This window comes from Oncorhynchus tshawytscha, linkage group LG12 (genome assembly GCF_018296145.1).
Source record: "Oncorhynchus tshawytscha isolate Ot180627B linkage group LG12, Otsh_v2.0, whole genome shotgun sequence".
In the NCBI taxonomy this organism is placed as follows: domain Eukaryota; kingdom Metazoa; phylum Chordata; class Actinopteri; order Salmoniformes; family Salmonidae; genus Oncorhynchus; species Oncorhynchus tshawytscha.
In genome coordinates, this window is record NC_056440.1 from 6,729,269 (window position 1) to 6,753,610 (window position 24,342).

General features: G+C 42.8%; 1 protein-coding gene across 2 annotated transcripts in view; it reads left to right on the forward strand.

Annotated features, from left to right (window-relative positions):
* Positions 1–2,476: 2,476 nt before the first annotated feature.
* LOC112262511 (BMP-2-inducible protein kinase-like) overlaps positions 2,477–24,342 on the forward strand; it is an 85,193-nt gene continuing 63,327 nt past the window's right edge. For both annotated transcript variants that reach the window (XM_042331258.1, XM_042331259.1), the window contains exon 1: positions 2,477–3,856. In XM_042331258.1, coding sequence (XP_042187192.1) covers positions 3,718–3,856 — 139 coding nt within the window. In that variant the 5' untranslated portion in view covers positions 2,477–3,717. The remainder of the gene's footprint in view (positions 3,857–24,342) is intronic.

Sequence of the window (24,342 nt, forward strand, 5' to 3'; positions counted from 1 at the left end):
TGTTTACAAAAGTATTCAGACCCTTTGCTATGAGACTCGAAATTGAGCTCAGGTGCATCCTGTTTCCATTGATCATCCTTGAGATGTTTCTACAACTTGATTGGAGTCCACCTGTGCTAAATTCAGGCACACATCTGTTTATATAAAGTGTCGCAGTTGACAGTGCATGTCAGAGCAAAAACCAAGCCATGAGGTTGAAGGAATTGTCTGTAGAGCTCAGAGACAGGATTGTGTCGAAGCACAGATCTGGGGAAGGGTACCAACACATTTCTGCAGCATTGAAGGTCCCCAAGAACACAGTGGCCTCCATCATTCTTAAATGGAAGAAGTTTGGAACCACCAAGACTCTTCCTAGAGCTGGCCGCCTGGCCAAACTGAGCAATCGGGGGAGAAGGGCCTTGGTCAGTGAGGTGACCAAGAACCCGATGATCACTCTGAAAGAGCTCCAGAGTTCATCTGTGGAGATTAGAGAACCTTTCAGAAGGACAACCATCTCTGCAGCACTTCACCAATCGGGCCTTTATGGTAGAGTGGCTAGATGGAAGTCACTCCTCAGTAAAAGGCACATGACAGCCCGCTTAGAGTTTGTCAAGAGGAACCTAAAGGATTCTCTGTTCTGATGAAACCAAGATTGAACTCTTTGGCCTGAATGCCAAGCGCCACGTCTGGAGGAAACCTGGCACCATCCCTAAATTGAAGCATGGTTGTGGCAGCATCATCCTTGAGATCCTTGATGAAAACCTGCTCCAGAGCACCCAGAACCTCAGACTGGGGTGGAGGTTCACCTTCCAACAGGACAATGATCCTAAGCACACAGGCAAGACAACGCAGGAGTGGCTTCGGGACATGTCTCTGAATGTCCTTGAGTGGCCCAGCCAGTACCCAGACTTGAACCTGTTCAAACATCTCTGGAGAGACCTGAAAATAGCTGTGCAGCGACGCTCCCCATCCAACCTGACAGAGCTTGAGAGGATCTGCAAAGAAGAATGGAAGAAACTCCCCAAATACTGGTGTGCCAAGCTTGTAGCGTCATACCCAAGGAGACTTGATGCTGTAATCGCTGCCAAAGGTGCTTTAACAAAGTACTGAGTAAAGGGTCTGAATACTTAAGTAAATGTTATAATTCCATTTTTTATTTCATTTATGAATTTGCCAAAATTTCTAAAAACCTATTTTTGCTTTTTCATTATGGTGTATTGTGTGTAGATTGAGGAGGTGGAAAAAAAACAATTTAATCCATTTTAGAATAAGGCTGTAACGTAACAAAATGTGGAAAAAGTCAAGGGGTCTGAATACTTTCTGAATGCACTGTATGAGTCTGGAATGTCAACATTTTAATGTTTTTGAATGTATGTCAATTGTATTTTTGTCTGTAATGTCTTTGTCATTATGTGTCGGTCCCCAGTAAAACTAGCTGTCACCATTGGTGTCGACTAACGGGGATCCTAAATAAAATCCAAGGGGTCAATTGTTGTTTTGTTATTCATTGTACAAATTCAGTACAATGAACATGAGTAACCTACTAAAGTAACTATATGTAGCCTATTCCCCCCCAGCAGACAGAAAAGATTTGGCATGGGTCCTCGGATCCTCAAAACGCTCTACAGCTGCACCATCGAGAGCATCCTGACCGGTTACATCACCATTTGGTATGGCAACTATTCGGCATCCGATCGCAATGTGCTACAGAGAGTAGTGCGTACGGCCCAGTACATCACCTCTATACCAGGCGGTGTCAGAGGAAGGCCCTAAAAATTGTCAAAGACTCCAGACACCCGAGTCATAGACTGTTCTCTCTGCTACCGCACGGAAAGCGGTACCAGAGCACCAAGTCTAGGTCCAAGAGGCTTCTTAACAGCTTCTGACTGCTGAATAGCTAATCAAATGGCTTCCCAGACTATTTGTACTGCCCCCCTTTTTTACACTGCTGGTACTCACTGTTTTTTAAATTTTTATCTATGCACAGTCACTTTACCCTTACCTACATGTAAGTATTACCTCAATTACCTGGACTAACCTGTAGCCCCGTATATTGACTCCATACTGGTACCCCCTGTATATAGCCTTGTTAAAAAAATATTTTTTAGCAAACATTTTCTTTAAAAAAACTGCATGGTTGGTTAAGGGCTTGTAAGCAAGCATTTCACGGTAAGGTCTACTACACCTGTTGTATTCAGCGCATGTGACAAATACAATTTGATATGATTTATTGTAGCCTAATGTGATGTCAATGGCTGCGTTTAGACAGGCAGCCCAATTATTCTTTCCACTAATTGGTCTTGACCAATCACATCAGATCTTTTCCAGATCATCAGATCTTTTTTTTCAGAGCTGATCTCATTGGTCAAAAGACCAATTAGTGAGAGAAAAAATCTGAACGCAGCCAATAAGAGTCATGCCAAATCACTTCCTCAAAACAAGGAATTACCCCCCATTCTCATGTGATTTGGACTGGCATGAGGAAACCACTTTGTCTGTCCAGTTGATATAATCAAACTCTGACATCGTGTTGAAGGAATCATACAAAAATCATTTGTCAAATAAGATGAGAAAGGCATGTTTCAAATGCGTAACCTACACGCTGAACATGTAGACATTTTCTCAACGAGGATCACTATCTACTTGATAAGAAATATTATCAGTCACAAATCATCCATTCTCACTCGTTTTTGAAGCTGTTTTGTGTGTTTCTCCCTCAACCTAACAGAGGAAAGGTGAGACGGTGCAGACTGTCATTCACGCCGCCCCATCACAGAGGCGCCCTGTACGTCTCTGCGCTCCGCACACCACCAATCATAACAATAGGAGGGTGACGGACAACGCTGGGTTAGGTTGTCTACTGTCTGATTGGGAAATAGCAAAACCTAAAACCACATAGTGCTGCTGAGAGTCGGAAGTTTTACCGAGGGGCTGGGGACGAAGACACAAATACAACTGAATCGGACGCGACATTTATTTGCACTGTGGTTATTCCGTTTTTGTCGAGGTGGTGGCTACAAGCTAACGTTAGTGAAGACAGTCGGCGAGCAAACCACCAACCAAGTGCCGTGGAGAAGTCGGGGGGCTGAGATAGTGGAAAGAAGTGTTGGTGGTGTTTCTTCGACCATAGTCTGACCAAGGGGCAGTCAAGACAAATTGTGGCTACTATTAGCGAGACGAAGCCACAGACCGTGTTCAGCACCGGGTAGTGTCACCATATGCTTGGTGGTGTGTATCATACCTTATTGGACTCGTTTTTATTTTTGAAGCGTCTGCTAAATGTCTGTAGACTGTCGGGTGCAGCAACGCCTGCATGTATGTATGCTAGCTAGTTAGCCACAGTAGCTAGCCCGTTGATATCATTACATTTCACTCTGTTAGCCAGCAGCGTTGAGCTCGTTTCAACGTCGAAACTAAAACAAACAAAAATAACATTTGGTCTTATTCTTGAAACACCGCTGTTAAGTAACCGTGCGAACTAGTGGGGGGAAAAAAAAAAGAGAGCAACATTTCCTCTGATAGCTACGCCTTGCTGTGTCATGTCATTCAAGTTGTAAGTGAAGTCCTTTCCGAAGAGTATGCAGGACAAGAAACGATTTGGGATAAGTATATAGCCAAAAAAAAAAAAAAAAAAGGGGACAGTGAAATCGTACATTGATTGATTGAAGTTCATATCGGCTGCCCCTCCAAAAAAAAAAAAAAAAAAAGACTGCATTTGGAGGTCAAAAGGAAGCCAGAATGAAGAAGTTCTCCCGAATGCCGAAGTCTGAGAGTGGCGGGCTGGGAGGGGGGTCCGGCTCCGGACTCAGCAACTACTTCGGGAAAGTGTTCGGCGTGGGCCGGTTTCAAGTCACCGTGGAAGAACTCATAGCTGAAGGTATGTCTCTATGGGCTTATGTATGCTTCGTAAGGCTATTGCACATACTGTACATGCATTGCATAACAAACGAGTAAATACACAGCACCTTCCACTGGCTGTTTTATTCTTTTTTAAAATGTGTTATTTAACCTTTTAACTATGCTAGTCTTATTTACAATGACGGTCAAACCCTAACCTGGATGACGCTGGGCCAATTGTGTGTGCCACCCTATGGAACTCCCAATCACGGCCGGTTGTGATACAGCCAGGAATCAAACAGTGCCTTAGACAGAGCAGCAGTGCCTTAGACTGCTGCTCCACTCTGGGGCCAAGTAAGGGGTGGCAGTAATTATTACATTGACAATTACAGTACGGTACGTCAGAATTATATTAGAGCCTAAACAGTGCAAGATGTCAGTGGCATTGTTCTATGTTGTGTATTTGCATCTGCAACTTTCCACACTGTTTGCATACTGGACACGCCCCTGTACTGTCTCACTAATTTCCCTGTCTCTCTCTGCATTTCGGTAGTCCTCACTTGACTTTAACAGGAAAAAGGCTCACGGCCTGCTGAATGACCTATCACCAGCTCAAACTCTGAGGTAGCATCTAGCCCACGTGTCAAACTCGTTCCACGGAGGGCTGAGTGACAGTGGGGTTTCACTCCTCCCGTGTACTTGATTGATTGAATTAAGGTAACTAATTACTAAAGAACTCCCCTCACCTGGTTGTCGAGGGATTCATTGAAAGGAGAAACTAAAAACCCACTGACACTAGGCCCTCCAGCCCTGACCAGCCTATAACCGGCTCCCTAATTATACAGGTGTCCTGATCTCGCATGTCAACAAGTCACCGACTAACTTAACCTGTTCTACCACTCCTTACTTTAAAACGGAGGCTGTCTGGGCACAGGAAAGTATCCTGTGTGTGTCAGTCTCCCTCTCAAACGGATACAAGGCCCCCCCCCCCCTTTACTGACCTTTTCCAATGCGCTTTGAGAGGGAGGTGAGGAATTTTAGGCCAGAACAAGGACGTAGGAAGCAAGGATGACTGCTAGGAAAATGTTCTGACGTGGTCTGGAAAGGACCCCACCATTTAGAATTAGGGAAGTGAGGAGCAAATGAGGAAGCTTTTTTTTTTTTTTTTTTTTCCTCTGAGGGACTGCTTTCCCTTCCCTAGGTCTGTCATGCACCTCCGCCATTATCACACAGACGCTGACCGCAGTACACTGTCATGATACCTGATTCTGTTTAGTTTTGTTCTCCCATATTCCATTTATTTATTTTTTCCAGGTTTCTGTTTTTTTTTTTTCCACAATTTTTCCCATTTTAATTTTTCAGCATTGTTGAATTCGGTTTTAATGTCTGTATTCCGTGATTTATAGGGCCCTACATTCCCCGTAAAAGCTCTGTAGCCTAATGATCCTTCTAGAATAGCGCTTAATAAACTACATTGGATTTGAAGTATGGCTTAACGAAGATGCTTTACACTGACACCCGTAGACAGTGCAGCAGGATATATCCAATGTGTTGCAACTTCCTTTGTCTTTGTCTCAGAAACACTTTTTGCATCCCAAATGTCATCATCTTCCCTACATAGTGCACTACTTTTGACCAGAGCCCTATGGACCACGGTCAAAAGTAGTGCACTACATAGGTAATAGGGTGTATTACTGACTTAAGGACGATCACGATGGCACCCAGCCTCAACCCATTGGACACAAACTACACTATTCACACTATGGAAAAAATATCAACTGATATGAATCACCATGGTGATGGAGTTCTGAATCACCACGGGTGATGGAGTTCTGAATCACCACGGCGATTGAGTTCTGAAACACCGTGAACCTACTGGAATAAAACACCACTCTTTTACAGAAGAGGCTGTACGCCCAGTGTCACAATGTAATCACACGAAGTGACTGAAATCTTCATTTAAGAAGCAGAGTGTGAAGTTCGGTGGTTCCAACTGCATCCGTCCCGTAGGATTAGTGGTTTAAACAAGCACCATTCATTCATTCTTTCCTTCAGGAAACCATCAAGGAAATCCTCATTCTTCTCTAGAGGAAACCACGGATCCAACACGGCAAAAACAAGGAAGTGGAAACCATGGGTGAATCTCAACTGTATTTCCTTGATTCCTAGCGTCATCCTTCTCAAAAGTTATTGTTGGGGGAAAAATCTAAGGGAAGGAACCTCCAGTCTTCTGCTCTAATTTTCTGTGAGAAGGAGACGAAAAGGGAAATGTGAGGAATCAAGTAATTATTAGTGAGGTTCACCCTGGGACTTAGAATGGGGCCTCAGGCTAGTTGCCCTGTGACTTCAGCATTGTAAAGGTATTGGAATGGGGCCTCAGGCTAGTCGCCCTGTGACTTCAGCATTGTAAAGGTATTGGAATGGGGCCTCAGGCTAGTCGCCCTGTGACTTCAGCATTGTGAAGGTATTGGAATGGGGCCTCAGGCTAGTCACCCTGTGACTTCAGTATTGGAATGGGGCCTCAGGCTAGTCGCCCTGTGACTTCAGTATTGGAATGGGGCCTCAGGCTAGTCGCCCTGTGACTTCAGTATTGGAATGGGGCCTCAGGCTAGTCGCCCTGTGACTTCAGTATTGGAATGGGGCCTCAGGCTAGTCGCCCTGTGACTTCAGCATTGTAAAGGTATTGGAATGGGGCCTCAGGCTAGTCGCCCTGTGACTTCAGACATTTCAGTATTGTAAAGGTATTGTGAATGGGGCCTCAGGCTAGTCGCCCTGTGACTTCAGCATTGTAAAGGTATTGGAATGGGGCCTCAGGCTAGAATGGGGCCTCAGGCGCCCTGTGACTTCAGCATTGTAAAGGTATTGGAATGGGGCCTCAGGCTAGTCGCCCTGTGACTTCAGCATTGTAAAGGTATTGGAATGGGGCCTCAGGCTAGTCGCCCTGTGACTTCAGCATTGTAAAGGTATTGGAATGGGGCCTCAGGCTAGTCGCCCTGTGACTTCAGCATTGTAAAGGTATTGGAATGGGGCCTCAGGCTAGTCGCCCTGTGACTTCAGCATTGTGAAGGTATTGGAATGGGGCCTCGGGCTAGTTGGCGTTCCACCGAGGAGTTGAGGACAAAAAGCAAGGGCAGAGACGCTTCGGCTAATCTGAATGCTCGCCTCTCTCTGGCCCCCTCTTAAGACCGGCTGCCCTGCTTGCAGCCGGGTGGTGTCTGTCAAAGGGTCGTTGCTGGTGTGACTTTGCTCTCTTTCTGTCTCAGGAAAACAACTCAATGAATCATGGAATGTACCTCAGAGGGAGGCTCATCTCGCCACCCCCTCTCTCCTTTTCTCCTATCTTTATCTCTACCCCATTTCTCTCTCTTCTCTCTCTCGCTCTTCTCTCACTCCCTCTCTTTGCCCCCCCCTCCCCCATACTCCAGCTGTGCCAGTTTAATGAAAAGCATGAGATTCCCTCAAAGCCCAACTTAACAGAGAATGTGGTCTGCTCTGCACAAAATGTTATAGGAGGAAGTAATGTGAATTATGTGAGTAACCCGGGAGGTATCCTAGCTTTTTGACCATCCTTTTCAGTGCACTAAAGCTCCCAACTTATTTTGAAGAGCGAACTTTTCTATTATTTTTCAGTGCACTTTTTAATTGATTGGCTTTTCTTTTGACATTTGGAAAAATACTCACATTTGTCTGAGTGGTCAAGTCAATATCTTTTTATTGTACAAATTAGGATGTTTGTGTGAAGGTTCAGCAAAAAAACATGCCGTTTCAACTCTGCTCATCATTGGCCAGTGCTAAGCATCAGTCACAACAGAATGGTTGTATTTAGTTATGAGCAGAAACACACACACACATACACACACACCAGTGTTTCAGGAAAATGAGGCACCAGACATTTGACTGTTCTATTATATTTTACTGGATATTTCAGAAATGTACTGGACTCATACTCACTGGGTGTGTTACTTGATTAGGGCATCCACCCACTTTGCTCAGAATGACAAAAAATCACATATAGATCATGGTCATTCGTTTTAACAGAACAGTCAACTCGAGGATGCAATGGCGTGTGCGTCCTTAACGAATTCCGATGCGCAGATTGAAGATTTTATAATAACTGTGCACACTTTTTTTCCTTTGTCTACAAGACCAGCAATGAACAACAAAAATCACGAGCCTATCTCAATCTGCTAGCAGAAAAGGTAACCTATTCTATTGGTCAGCTTGCCGAGAAAGAAATACTCTATTCCAAACAGACTCTGGGACAGTTGTGTGTCGATTAGATCCAGTAGACAACCAGTAGGCCTAGGATACATACAACACATGTTAAAAAGCAATGAGGCTGATGGAACAGATCATGTTCCATGATGTTGATACATTATTTATACACGTAAGCGCAGCAATGCGCAACAAGACTGTAGGCCACATGCAAATGTTGGTTCCGTAATGCAATTGATGGGAAAAAAACACCATTGTCAAAAAGCGTACCGTACATGTCAGCGGTTTCATGAGACTGAGATGAAAATATCTGTTACAAAGAGGGGAGATCTAACGATGCAACAACTAGCATGGGATGCTAATATGACTGGGATTGTCATCAACTAGCATGGGTTGCTCATATGACTGGGATTGTCATCAACTAGCATGGGTTGCTCATATGACTGGGATTGTCATCAACTAGCATGGGTTGCTCATATGACTGGGATTGTCATCAACTAGCATGGGTTGCTCATATGACCTGGAATTGTGCCTTTGGCTACTGGTCAATGAAAGAAAGTTGAATTGTAAACCAATAGAATATGAGCGAAATAGGCTACTGGTTTCACAGGCATATGGAAGTCTTTTGTATTGCCTCCTCGTTTCTATGGTCTGATTTGGCTAGGCTACTTTGTAGCAAGGTAAGACGACATGCCTCATAACATGAACCAAGACGTTCAGGTTTCAAACAATTTTAAGTGTATGTTTTCATGCTATTTACTGCTTTCTTCAGCTCAATGCAAAGTGGTGTGTGATGCACTGAAGCCTGTCTACCATTTGCCTATTCTATTTATTTACTTAACCTTTTATTTAACTCGGCACGTCAGTTTAAGAACAAATTCTTATTTACGATGACGGCCTACCCCCTGCCAAACCTGGATTCGAACCAGGGACTGCAGTGACGGCTCTTACACTGAGATGCAGTGTCACTCAGGAGCTCGAGCCTATGCACTTGAATGGCGAATTGGAAGTGTGCTTCAATCACCAGTGGAGAAATAGAAACAGTTTTGATAGACCAAAAAAAAAAAAATAGAAGCTATTTGTAACACGTGATTGCAATTGTGCAATTATTAGGCTTATAAAAAACAAAAAAGAAATCACGTTTCACTTTAGACGGCAAATTCTGATTGTTTTGACAATCTGTAGCAGCTGCTCTCGTGCCGTCTGATTTTTCCCGCTCAATCTCGGCTCTTTGTCTGTCTGTATGCTGTTGGCTCGTGATAAATAAAATACATAACGACTAACGAAAATGCACGCCGCCAGTTTAATTCCACTAAGTTATGCAAATTGACCGGAAAGCATGACCATTCAAATGTATTTACATCGACTGGTAGGCTAAAAGGTATTATTTTTACAATGGGATTGTTTTTTCTTTCTTGTCCCAGACACTTTGCCTGCGGCGATTTTTAAAATGTATTTATCGACCAAAAGCCAGCTATTACCGGCTAACGGAAACCCTGACACACACACACACTGCAGTAGTTTTATCTAGTGATATGCACGAACTTAGTTATTGCCACTTCTCCCACCACATTGCTCTCAGTCTCTCTGATGAGGTTTGTCACTGTCTCAGAGATGGTTACAGAAATGACAAGATGGATCTAGTCACAGGAAGTCACCCGTGGCCAACTATCTCTCTTCCTCGACCCTACAGGTTGACTGACTCACTGTCACCTATACAGGATAGCAGACTTGAGTAGGTCTCTAAACTCTTGTCACTCTCGCCACAGGCAAAAGCCTAAAACTCCTCTGCGTCTTGACGCTCACGTTATGTGATCCGTAGTTGACAGTAAGTCCGTAGTCAAATCCAAATTTGACCCAATATATGAAAGTGAATTAAAATAGAGCTGATATAGAATGGTGGGGGGGGGGGTTCCTTTCTGGAGCCAGCTAATCCCCCTCAGGCTGATTTGTGTTTTGGTAGCAGACTGAGTGAGTAAGCAGGTATGGTCTATGTCTCAAATTTACACAGGGTACATAGTGCTCTGGTCTAATGTAGTGCACTATATAGGGAATAGGGCTCTGGTCTAATGTAGTGCACTATATAGGGAATAGGGCTCTGGTCTAAAGTAGTGCACTATATAGGGAATAGGGCTCTGGTCTAATGTAGTGCACTATATAGGGAATAGGGCTCTGGTCTAAAGTAGTGCACTATATAGGGAATAGGGGGCTCTGGTCTAAAGTAGTGCACTATATAGGGAATAGGGCTCTGGTCTAAAGTAGTGCACTATATAGGGAATAGGGCTCTGGTCTAAAGTAGTGCACTATATAGGGAATAGGGCTCTGGTCTAAAGTAGTGCACTATATAGGGAATAGGGCTCTGGTCTAATGTAGTGCACTATATAGGGAATAGGGCTCTGGTCTAAAGTAGTGCACTATATAGGGAATAGGGCTCTGGTCTAAAGTAGTGCACTATATAGGGAATAGGGCTCTGGTCTAAAGTAGTGCACTATATAGGGAATAGGGCTCTGGTCTAAAGTAGTGCACTATATAGGGAATAGGGCTCTGGTCTAATGTAGTGCACTATATAGGGAATAGGGCTCTGGTCTAAAGTAGTGCACTATATAGGGAATAGGGCTCTGGTCTAAAGTAGTGCACTATATAGGGAATAGGGCTCTGGTCTAAAGTAGGGCACTATATAGGGAATAGGGCTCTGGTCTAAAGTAGGGCACTATATAGGGCTCTGGTCTAAAGTAGTGCACTACATAGGGAATAGGGCTCTGGTCTAAAGTAGTGCACTATATAGGGAATAGGGCTTTGGTCTAAAGTAGTGCACTATATAGGGGATAGGGTGCAATTTGGAACACAGACTGTCTGATCCCTTCTCCAATAGTGAACAGACGCATGCACCCCATCAGGGTTCTGTTCCCCTTCCTTAAAGCTACCAGGCAGACAAGATATTCTACATCTCTTTATGTAGCAGTGCTTGCAAATGTCAGCTTGTATGTTGCACAGCCGACGAAGAGGAAGGTCTAGGAAATGTCTCTCTGCCCTTTTTTTGTGTTTTTTTTGTTTTGTTTTCCAAATCAACGACACCAGACATTTCAGGTTGTCAGTATCACTGGTCTCAGTCAGTCGCTCACGTGCGGTATTAGCCCGTCGCCACGGTAATGAGGTGTGAGTGTATACCAAATGGCACCATATTTCCTGTATAGGGAACACACAGGGCTCTTCTTCTCTGTGTTCTAACTGGTTCCTGTATAGGGAACACACAGGGCTCTTCTTCTCTGTGTTCTAACTGGTTCCTGTATAGGGAACACACAGGGCTCTTCTTCTCTGTGTTCTAACTGGTTCCTGTATAGGGAACACACAGGGCTCTTCTTCTCTGTGTTTTAACTGGTTCCTGTATAGGGAACACACAGGGCTCTTCTTCTCTGTGTTCTAACTGGTTCCTGTATAGGGAACACACAGGGCTCTTCTTCTCTGTGTTCTAACTGGTTCCTGTATAGGGAACACACAGGGCTCTTCTTCTCTGTGTTCTAACTGGTTCCTGTATAGGGAACACACAGGGCTCTTCTTCTCTGTGTTCTAACTGGTTCCTGTTCTAATAGGGAACACACAGGGCTCTTCTTCTCTGTGTTCTAACTGGTTCCTGTATAGGGAACACACAGGGCTCTTCTTCTCTGTGTTCTAACTGGTTCCTGTATAGGGAACACACAGGGCTCTTCTTCTCTGTGTTCTAACTGGTTCCTGTATAGGGAACACACAGGGCTCTTCTTCTCTGTGTTCTAACTGGTTCCTGTATAGGGAACACACAGGGCTCTTCTTCTCTGTGTTCTAACTGGTTCCTGTATAGGGAACACACAGGGCTCTTCTTCTCTGTGTTCTAACTGGTTCCTGTATAGGGAACACACGGCTCTTCTCTGTGTTTTAATTTGTATAACTTGTTCAGTTTAATTTATTATTAATTTATTATTATCTTTACGGTTTAATTTATTTCCTGTCTTTTAGGAGCTTTTTTTCCCCAGCTCTAATACAATTTTATTTGTGATTATGAATTCCCTTTTTATAGTAAGATAATGTTTGTATATAGGAGATCACCATTATTACCAAGTCTAAAATGGACTACCACAAAACACAATGCATCCTGGGAAAGTCCTCTGCGTGTATGTACAGTTGATGCATTTGAGAAAAAAAAAAGTGAAGTCAGCCTGTAGTTTAACTCACAGAACATGCTGATGGTGTCACTATTTCAATTTTATTTTCTGTCAGCAAAATTCAGAAACCAAGCGCCTGCCCTACACACTCACTCAGTTTGAGCACAACAACAGCCTTAACACTGTTCTGTTGTGTAATCAGCTTTTTGTATCTTGACCAGAGGCCTTTATTTTGAGAGATAAGGGCAAACTAAGAGAGAGGCTAGATCAGGGCTCTCCAACCCTGTTCCTGGAGTGCGACCATCCTGCAGTGTGCCTGATTCTAATAACTTGATTGATATGCTGAATCAAGTTAGTTACAACTGGGTTCGTTTGGATGGATAATCTCCAGTAATATGGTTTTAGAGCCCTGGGCTAGATAGTACAAGTTGGCTGTAGAGAGCAGAGACTCCTGGACCTAGCAGAGCTACAGCTGACCAGAGTCATATTCAATGGGGCTCACAATGGGGAAAACGTTTGCTACTGAAATATATTTTAGTTTCTTAGGATTTCTTCTACGACTTATTTTCTTATAAGTCCCAAAAGTTTCTTTCCGTTTTGTTGTGACCCTTATCAGGTAAACACGGTTTCCATGTAGTCCCCCTCTGCTTTCAGTCTGTTTTCTTCTGTTTGTTTTCTGATGGTTTCCGTGCACACAGCTGCTGTGGTCACAGTAAAACACAGGGCTTTGTCCCAAATGGTATCCTATCCCCTATGTAGTGCACTGCCGTTGACCAGAGCTCTGGGTCTGGTTTAAAGTAGTCAGAAGTAGTGCACAACATAAGGGGTTAGGTTACCATTTTGGGACACTACTCATTTTTGCTACTTTATCTTTGAGGTACGGGCCACTGTGGGGTTATCGACCCAAGTATTGGCCACGGCCATTCTAGAAATGACAGAATGATGTAATCAATGCATATAATTGTGTCATTGTTGATTTTCTGTCCAGCAAATGGTATACCTTTTTTCTAGGTCTAATTAACATAAAATGGGTATGGACTTGGATTGGAAAGGCTTCAGTTGATCGTTGATTTTTCATTTATTTTTATATATTGAGTTATGAACTAGTTAGTTCTGCCATCATGTTCTGTGTTTAAGAACAAAATGTAGATTCCTGCCTAAATAGACATACTACAGTAATACATTGAGTAATGCTGCATAGTTCTAGAATGTTCTGGAACTCTCCTTTTTCAGGCACAAATAGTAATTTGGTGGATTCAGAAAGTATTCAGACCCCTTGACTTTTTCCACATTTTGTTACTTTACAGCCTTATTCTAAAAATGTATTTGTTTTTTTGTCTCATCAATCTACACACATTACCCCCATAATGACATCACAATACCCCATAATAACATCACAATACCCCATAATGACAATGCAAAAACAGGTTTTTAGAAATGTTTGTTAATTTATTACAAATAAAAAGCTGATATCACATTTACATAAGTATTCAGACCCTTTACTCAGTACTTTGTTGATGCACCTTTTGGCAGAGATTACAGCATCAAGTCTTCTTGAGTATGACGCTGCAAGCTTGGCATACCTGTGTTTGGGAGTTTGTCCCATTCTTCTCTGCAGATCCCCTCAAGCTCTGTCAGGTTGGATGGGGAGCGTTACTGCACAGTAATTTTCAGGTCTCTCCAGAGATGTTCGATTGGGTTCAAGTCTGGGCTCTGGCTGGTCCCCTCAAGGAGATTGAGACTTGTCCGGAAGCCACTCCTGCTTTCTCTTGGCTGTGTGCTTATGGTGGTTGGAAGGTGAACCTTCAACCCAGTCTGAGGTCCTGAGCGCTCTGGAGCAGGTTTTCATCAAATCAAATCAAATCAAATTTATTTATATAGCCCTTCGTACATCAGCTGATATCTCAAAGTGCTGTACAGAAACCCAGCCTAAAACCCCAAACAGCAAGCAATGCAGGTGTAGAAGCACGGTGGCTAGGAAAAACTCCCTAGAAAGGCCAAAACCTAGGAAGAAACCTAGAGAGGAACCAGGCTATGTGGGGTGGCCAGTCCTCTTCTTGCTGTGCCGGGTGGAGATTATAACAGAACATGGCCAAGATGTTCAAATGTTCATAAATGACCAGCATGGTCATATAATAATAAGGCAGAACAGTTGAAACTGGAGCAGCAGCACGGTCAGATGGACTGGGGGCAGCAAGGAGTCATCACGTCAGGTAGTCCTGGGGCATGGTCCTAGGGCTCAGGTCCTCCGAGAGAGAGAAAATTAGAGAACGCACACTTAGATTCACACAGGACACCGAATAGGACAGGAGAGGTACTCCAGATATAACAAACTGACCCTAGCCCCCCGACACACAAACTACTGCAGCATAAATACTGGAGGCTGAGACAGGAGGGGTCAGGAGACAATATTGGTTTCATCAGACCAGAGAATCTTGTTTCTCATGGTCTGAGTCCTTTAGGTGTCTTCTGGCAAACTCCATGCGGGCTGTCATGTGTCTTTTACTGAGGAGTGGCTTCCTTCTGGCCTGATTGGTGGAGAGATGTTTGTCCTTCTGAAAGGTTCTCCAATCTCCACAGATGAACTCTGGAGCTCTTTCAGAGTGATCATCGGGTTCTAAGTCACCTCCCTGACCAAGGCCCTTTCCCCCGATTGCTCAGTTTGGCCGGGCGGCCAGCTCTAGGAAGAGTCTTGGTGGTTCTAAAATTCTTCCATTGAATGATGGAGGCCACTGTGTTCTTGGTGACTTTCAATGCTGCAGAAATGTTTTGGGACCCTTCCTCAGGTCTGTGCCTCGACACAATCCTGTCTCTGAGCTCTACGGACAATTCCTTCGACCTCATGGCTTGGTTTCAACCAGCATGTTGGTGTAAATTCTAAACCTGTTTTTGCTTTGTTATTACGTGGTACTGTGTATACAGTGGTCCCCCCCCAGTGGTAGTGTTCTATACAGTGGTCCCCCAGTGGTAGTGTTCTATACAGTGGTCCCCCCCCCCAGTGGTAGTGTTCTATACAGTGGTCCCCCCAGTGGTAGTGTTCTATACAGTGGTCCCCCCCCCGTGGTAGTGTTTTATACAGTGGTCCCCCCAGTGGTAGTGTTCCCCCCCCCAGTGGTAGTGTTCTATACAGTGTCCCCCCCCAGTGGTAGTGTTCTATACAGTGGACCCCCCCCCCAGTGGTAGTGTTCTATACAGTGGTCCCCCCGTGGTAGTGTTCTATACAGTGGTCCCCTACAGTGGTCCCCCCCAGTGGTAGTGTTCTATACAGTGCCCCCAGTGGTAGTGTTCTATACAGTGCCCCCCCCAGTGGTAGTGTTCTATACAGTGTCCCCCCCCCAGTTTTTTTTCCCCTATTTTGTTTCCTTAAAACCTGGAATTAAAATTATTTTTTTTTGGAGGGGTTTGTATAATTTGTTTTACACAACATGCCTACCACTTTGAAGATGCAAAATATTTTTTTATTGTGAAACAATCAAGACAAAAAAAAAAAAAACAGAACTTGAGCATGCATAATTATTCACCCCCAAGTCAATACTTTGTAGAGACACCTTTTGCAGCAATTACAGCTGCAAGTCTCTTGGGGTATGTCTCTATAAGCTTGGCACATCTAGCCACTGGGATTTTTGCCCATTCTTCAAGGCAAAACTGCTCCAGCTCCTTCAAGTTGGATGGGTTTTGCTGGTGTACTGCAATCTTTAAGTCATACCACAGATTGTCTGGGCTTTAACTAGGCCATTCCAAGACATTTAAATGTTTCCCCTTAAACCACTCGAGTGTTGCTTTAGCAGTATGCTTAGGGTCATGTTCCTGCTGGAAGATGAACCTCCGTCCCAGTTTCAAATCTATGGAAAACTGAAACAGGTTTCCCTCAAGAATGTCCTTGTATTTAGCGCCATCATTCCTTCAATTCTGACCTGTCCATGCCAATGGCAAAACATCCCCACAGCATGATGCTGCCACCACCATGCTTCACTGTGGGGATGGTGTGTTCTATTGTTGATGACGTGTTGGGTTTGGCCAGACATAGCGTTTTCCTTGATGACCAGAGTACCTTCTTCCATATGTTTGGGGAGTCTCCCACATGCCTTTTGGCGAACACAAAACGTGTTTGCTTCTTTTTTTCTGTCCACTCTTCATTAAAGCCCAGCTCCTCGGAGCGTACGGCTTAAAGTGGTCCTATGGACAGATACTCCAATCTCCGCTGTGGAGCTTTGCAGCTCCTTCAGGGTTATCTTTGGTCTCTTTGTTGCCTCTCTGATTAATGCCCTCTTTGCCCTGGTCCATGAGTTTTGGTGGGCGGCCCTCTCTCGGGAGGTTTATTGTGTTGCCATATTCTTTCCATTTTATTTGTTAAATAATGGTGCTCCATGGGATGTTCAAAGTTTCAGATATTTTTTTATAACCCAACCCTGATCTGTACTTCTCCACAACTTTGTCCCTGAACTGTTTGGAGAGCTCCTTGTCTTCATAGTACCGCTTGCTTGGTGGTGCCCCTTGCTTAGAGGTGTTGCAGATTCTAGGTCCTTTCAGAACAGGTGTGTGTGTGTGTGTGTGTGTGTGTGTGTATATATATATATATATATATATATATATATATATATATATATATATATATATATATATATATATATATATATATATATATATATATATATATATATATATATATATATATATATATATATATATATATATATATATATATATATATATATATATATATATACTGAGATCATGTGACAGATCATGAGGCACTTAGATTGCACACAGGTGGACTTCATTTAACTAATTATGACTTCTGAAGGTAATTGGTTGCACCAGATCTTATTTAGGGGCTTCATAGCAAAGGGGGAGAATACATATGCACACACCACTTTTCAGTTTTGCTTAAAAAAACTTTTTTTTTTCATTTCACTTCACCAATTTGGACAATTTTGTGTATGTCCATTACATGAAATCCAAATCCAAATGTATTTAAATTACAGGTTGTAATGCAACAAAATAGATAAAAACGCCAAGGGGGTGTTTTATCAGTGCTGTGATTGCCTTTCCTTTCACTCAATACATCCCCCTCCTTACAGATACCCGTTCACTTCTGGTGTACCAGCTAGACTATGCCACTCAATATTCCAATAGGATACCTGATAATAACAATATTTCAGGTTTTAGAACTCATCAATAGTTAAACTAAGTCATTAACAATTTGATTTTAAGACTTCACCTTTTTATAACTGTAAAATAAATATGATGATATTTAGTGATCGTACAAATTTGTCTCCATTTCATGTAACTGACGACGGAACATTTTCAACAGATCGTCCTCTGAGCAACGCAGGAACACCATTCGAATGTCTACGGATTCTTGATTTTGTCATGATGAGAGAGATCTAAACCTGTCAAAGAATATCACAGTGAGGTGAAACCACCATTTCTGGATTCACTAGACAGTCCCCTTTAATATGCCGTTTCCCAGGCTCCCTCTGTCACTCACAGGCAGGGGAAATCAGTTATTTGTCTGGATAGGCCAGAAGATGTGACACGACACTCCCTATGCAAATGAGGAGAGTGAAACCTGACACTTGAAATCAGCTCCACTGACCGAGTGGTAGCAGAGAGGAGACAGATTGGACTTTCTGCCACTGTAAGGTACTGGACCCTGTGACGTCGGTGTACAACGTACTCTGTGAACATGTTGGTCAGAACTGGTCAAAGTCCCCTTAATAGGGGTCTTAACCTCTAAGAGAGAGGTTCGACACCCAGAACCAAATCTCACGTTTCCTGTGTCACAACAACAGACATTACATTTAGAGCCTCCACCTAATGCTAACATGGGGAACTGGCCTTCTACTGTGTGTACAATGGATTACCGTAGTTACCTATTCAAACCCTATGCTAACATGGGGAACTGGCCTTCTACTGTGTGTACAATGGATTACCGTAGTTACCTATTCAAACCCTATGCTAACATGGGGAACTGGCCTTCTACTGTGTGTACAATGGATTACCGTTGTTACCTATTCAAACCCTATGCTAACATGGGGAACTGGCCTTCTACTGTGTGTACAATGGATTACCGTTGTTACCTATTCAAACCCTATGCTAACATGGGGAACTGGCCTTCTACTGTGTGTACAATGGATTACCGTAGTTACCTATTCAAACCCTATTACTGGCCTTATTCAAACCCTATGCTAACATGGGGAACTGGCCTTCTACTGTGTGTACAATGGATTACCGTTGTTACCTATTCAAACCCTATGCTAACATGGGGAACTGGCCTTCTACTGTGTGTACAATGGATTACCGTAGTTACCTATTCAAACCCTATGCTAACATGGGGAACTGGCCTTCTACTGTGTGTACAATGGATTACCGTAGTTACCTATTCAAATTCAAACCCTATGCTAACATGGGGAACTGGCCTTCTACTGTACAATGGATTGTACAATGGGGAATTACCGTTGTTACCTATTCAAACCCTATGCTAACATGGGGAACTGGCCTTCTACTGTGTGTACAATGGATTACCGTTGTTACCTATTCAAACCCTATGCTAACATGGGGAACTGGCCTTCTACTGTGTGTACAATGGATTACCGTAGTTACCTATTCAAACCCTATGCTAACATGGGGAACTGGCCTTCTACTGTGTGTACACCGACATGTTGGTCAGAACTGGTCCAGAACCGCTCAAGTATCTGAGGTAAAAAAAAAACAAAAAAAACCAACAACAAAATACTAAGACCGAAAAGCAGCATAAGAATGGGGTGTAATTGAATTGATCATTGTTTATGAATGATTTGCAATTATTTGTCCAAATGCTTATGACTCTTTCTTTGCTGAGACTAACTGTGGTGTAAAATGCTGCCTGTTACCCATCCATCTACATTTATTAGCATACTGTAACTGATAATGAATGGGTGGATTGTGACTCCTTTGTCCTGCTCTTGTACCCTATAAAGAATGCTGCTGGTACGATGCAGTTCTCTCTCTCTCGCTGGGTCCCATGACGGAGCGGTCTATCCTTTGTGCATGATCATTCAACCCTTCTCTATCCGTCTCTCTATATAATCATCATTGTCTCTTTGTGTTATTCCAAATGAATTATTTTCCTACCAACCAATTTATTTACGGCATCCCAAATGGCACCCTATTCCCTGCATAGTGTGCTACTTTTGACCCAGAGCACGAGAGGGCCATGGGATGCAATTTGGCCATTTGGGATGCCTCATTATTCATCCAGTTTGGGTGGGCATTGGGCCAAGTGAACTTTGGAGCTTCGGAAGACTAAAAGAGAAATAAAGAGCTGGACTGTTGTGGATTAATTGATTTGCACAGAATAGTGTGTTTTGATATAATTGCAGGCGAAAAAAATGTGATGCCTCAAACGTTCTCATTCTTGGTCTTTCATTTTGTTTAACCTTTTAACTAGGCAAGTCATATAAGAACAAATTCTTATTTACAGACTGCCTACCAAAAGGCTGCCTACGGGGACAGGGGCTGGGATTAAAATAAAAAATCTAGGACAAAACACACATCCCGACAAGAGAGACAACACTACAACATGAAGAGAGACTTAAGACAACAACATGGCAAGGCAGCAACACATGACAACACAGCATGGTATCAACACAAAACATGGTACAAACATTATTGGGCACAGACAACAGCACAAAGGGCAAGAAGGTAGAGATGATTTATAATGAGGACTGTCTGTTAACCAGGAGAGTCTATGACTAATCCTTCACATGTACTCCCTTATGAAGCCTAAAACTAGTGTTGAATTATAAATAATCCTGTAGCTACAGCAAATCTGCATTATAATTAATGGCATTTTTGTTGTTGTAGGGGGTTACATTCTTAGTTGGCGCAAATCAAGAGTGAAATTTTAAATTGGAAATGACAAACTTCAGAAGCCTTTTTAAACCTTGAATACCACTACAAGTTTGCGTTTTAAATGACCTGCAACAACAGTGCGATCAAATTAAGATGATTGTGTATATATGTTGGGCTAAATTTGCCATAGCTGACTTAACTAGCCTGAATGTTTGTGGAAGTGTTGCTCTGAAGGGGAAGTCATGCCGCGAACAGACCATATCTTTGTTGAATCACATGAATAGAGCGTTTTTTTTTAAAGGTAACGCCCACATTGTTCCACTGACAAATTAGAACAGACATAAGGCTTAATCCCAATTTACACTCTATTCCCTATTACTGTGCACTACTTTTGGCCAGACCCTATTGGCCCTGGTCAAAAGTAGCGCTCCACTTTTTACATAGGGGATAGGGTGCTGATTGGGATGCAGACAGAGTATTATTATTTTTCTTCACAGCCAGTGTAGTTTATTTATCCTAGTGCTGACCCCATTTAGTTGATTATTTGGTTGATTGGCTGTGTTGTTGGACAGATTTTTTTATTTTTAATATTTTTTTTTTAGAGTGGTTGGAAATTGATAAATCTTCATGACACCAGAGACACTTGTATGATTTTTGCGCCTGTCTCAGTGGACTAACTCATTGTTGAGTTACGCTAACATCACGCCAACATGCTGACTTGACCAGGCACGCCAGACGCGATCAGGACACGCAGGTAGAAATATCAATATGAACTCCGAGCCAACTATATTAGTTTGGGGACAGGTCTAAAAGCATTCATGGCAAGTTAGCTAGCTACCTTGCTGTTGCTACCTAATCTGTCCTGTGATATAAACATTGGGTTGTTATTTTACCTGAAATGCACAAGGTCCTCTACTCCGACATTTCATCTACAGATAAAACGGAACACCAAGTTCGTTCTAGTTAATCGCTCATCCTTCAGGCTTTTTCTTATTTGGTGGTTGGAAACCAACTTTAAGGTGCATTACCACCACCGACTGGAGTGTGGACCTCAGTTCGTCTTTATGCTCCTAAAAACCCATAAGGAGATGGGAGAGGTGGGACTTGCAGCGTCAAGCGTCACAAATAGTTATATTTTAGCGCCTGGCTATGCAGACGCTCGTGAGCAGTTTGGATGCAATGATTAAATGAACATGTGTGTGTACATTTTATTTTGCAACGCTTGTGCACGTAACAGGAGCGATCTGGTCAGCATGTAAGACCAGCATCGGTAACGTAAGGCATTTATTTGCTTTGGCCTGCTAAGCAATTTTAATAAAATTTTAGGAAAAAAAAAAGTTAAAATTGCATTGGTTTTCTATAAATGGTGCCTGCTTTGGACCTGACACCGGTTGTGAGAGAGTTCCTTAGGCCTACAGTAGGTGTGAATATAATATGTCTTGGGTATAATTTTACTATGTTGAGTCAAGAAGAACAGGAGTGTTGCTAAGATACACATGGTGTGTCTCTCTCTCTCCACAATGTGCTCCTTCCCGTATTTAAGCTCATTCATTGTTCCATAATTTCATTGTGTGTCCTTTTTGTTTGTCCATATATATATATATATATCTATATCACCGGTAGTACATTTACCTGTCATTTCTCATTTATAATGTTTGGTTATGGTAATTTGTTAACGCATTCAATATATTATTAGTCTTTTTACAGTCGTTTTGTTGTTGTCGAGCTCCAAAACTATGCTACACTTTATTTTATTAAATGTATAATTTTTGCAAAGTTATTCATGGCCTTTTTTGGATCGCTCCTGTCAATGTTTAGTAAGGACTCGCACCTGATTACACATAGAAGGAGGCCTATAGGCTACCTGGCCTGCGTGCAAATGTAGGCTTATAAATATGCCCATTTGTGGATCTGATTTAGGTTTTCTGATGGTCTTAACTCACCACCACCAATGAGCTGTGGAGCTTCTCAAAGTAAATGTTTTCTTCACCTCAAAACAGCAAGTTAAACAAAGTCTGTTTTTTACATCCCTTGAGAATTACAATAGTTCCTCAATGTATTTGAAAGATATTTCCAGCTCTCTCTCCCTTTTCGTAACCACCGAGCCTCGGTGTGAAAGGGGAAGATGCTCTGAACCAGTGGAAACGTCAGAAAATAACTGGTTACTTGGTATCCCTTGGGCAAATACAGCCATCTGTCCAGAGCTCACTGGTTCAGGAAACCCACTGCTCACTGGTGCAGGAAACTCACTGGTGCAGGAAACTCACTGGTGCAGGAAACCCACTGCTCACTGGCGCAGGAAACCCACTGCTCACTGGCGCAGGAAACCCACTGCTCACTGGCGCAGGAAACCCACTGCTCACTGGCGCAGGAAACCCACTGCTCACTGGTGCAGGAAACCCACTGCTCACTGGCGCAGGAAACCCACTGCTCACTGGCGCAGGAAACCCACTGCTCACTGGCGCTGGAAACCCACTGCTCACTGGCGCAGGAAACCCACTGCTCACTGGCGCAGGAAACCCACTGCTCACTGGCGCAGGAAACCCACTGCTCACTGGCGCAGGGCCCAGAATAGTTGATACAGTATTGCAGGTTTGCTAGCTGATCTTCAGGCTTGACCCAGTTGATAGTTAATACAATGTTTCAAGTTCGTTGCAGACAGGCGGAGTACAGAGATGAAAATGAGCAAATGTCCATGTGTAGCCAATTATTATTTATCAGAATATTTTAAACCTGCAATGTTTTTATTTTTGGGCAATAGAAGTTAATTGCATTGGTATATAGGCCCAATTCTGTGTTCTTTAGCTGCCAATGGCTCACGGTGTAGCCTATCATACAATGTGTCCGTTTGGCCGAGGCAGACGCTCTTGCAATAGATCAATTTACAACTTTTAGATTATATTATTTGCAATTAGGTTTAGATAGAATTTAGATGAACAAACATGACAGTGTGGTTTTGACATACGAAGACATTATTATAATGAACTGTTCCACAAAAAATGTGTATATGAAAAATCGTAACTGCCACGTAGATTGGAAAGATACATTGACACTACAAATAGACAAAGGTGCAAACGTCTATTACCTGCAACTTCAGGAGCGTAACAATCAAATTTCAATCAATCAAATGTATTTATAAAGCCGCCTTTTTAAAAAATTTTTTTTTTTTACATCAGCCGATGTCTCACAGTGCTGTACAGAAACCCAGCTTAACTCCAAACAGCCAGCAATGCAGATGTAGAAGCACAGTGGCCAGATGTAGAAGCACAGTGGCCAGATGTAGAAGCACAGTGGCCAGATGTAGAAGCACAGTGGCCAGATGTAGATGCACAGTGGCCAGATGTAGATGCACAGTGGCCAGATGTAGATGCACAGTGGCCAGATGTAGAAGCACAGTGGCCAGATGTAGAAGCACAGTGGCCAGATGTAGAAGCACAGTGGCCAGATGTAGAAGCACAGTGGCCAGATGTAGAAGCACAGTGGCCAGATGTAGATGCACAGTGGCCAGATGTAGAAGCACAGGCCAGGAAAAACTCCCTAACAGCAGAATCTGTGAAAGCCAGCAACAGAGGGAGGAGGGTCAAACTGTTTTTATTTTTTGATCTTCTGGTTATCTTGACCTCTTGAGACAGTTGTCTTTTTAAATTATTTAATTACTACCGTGCGCTTAAAGCATCAGACCAGCTCAGTGCATATAGTTGATTTTTATTCAAACACAGGATGTGTCTATATAGAAAAATAGATGTTTAAAATGTCGAAAGAACAGATGACTCTTGGTTAACCAACAAAATATATTTTTTTGGGGGGGAGCAGCAGCCCTGATCTCTCCACAGCCACTCACTGAGCATGTGTTCCAAGAATGTCAACACTGACAAGCTCAAAGTCGGCAGGGTTATTTCCTTATCTTTACACAAACAAGCAGTCCTTGCTTCGACCAAGTTCTCTGTTTTGATGTCTGGTTCAGGGCAATTTCACAGTAACAGAGTGACACTGAGACTCCATATTTTTCACTTTAATATGTTTTGTCAAACAAAAACCAGTGATTGCAAAGTTAATCAAACTATACAACTCTATGCACTAGGACTACTTCAAAATAATGTCTACAGAAAAATGTCAAACACATTTACTTGAACAGTTCATATGCAAAGTTTGGTAACAGATTGGTGGCATAAATGGCACAAATCTGTTTCTTACCAAACTTAGCATCAGCACGGTTCAAGAAAATTATGGTTTGTTCAACTTTTCAATCATTGGCTTTTGTTGGACATTTTTAAAGTGAAAAATCTGAGTCTCACATTGTCACTCTGTTACAGGTGTGATTGAAAGGTACGCAGAAAAT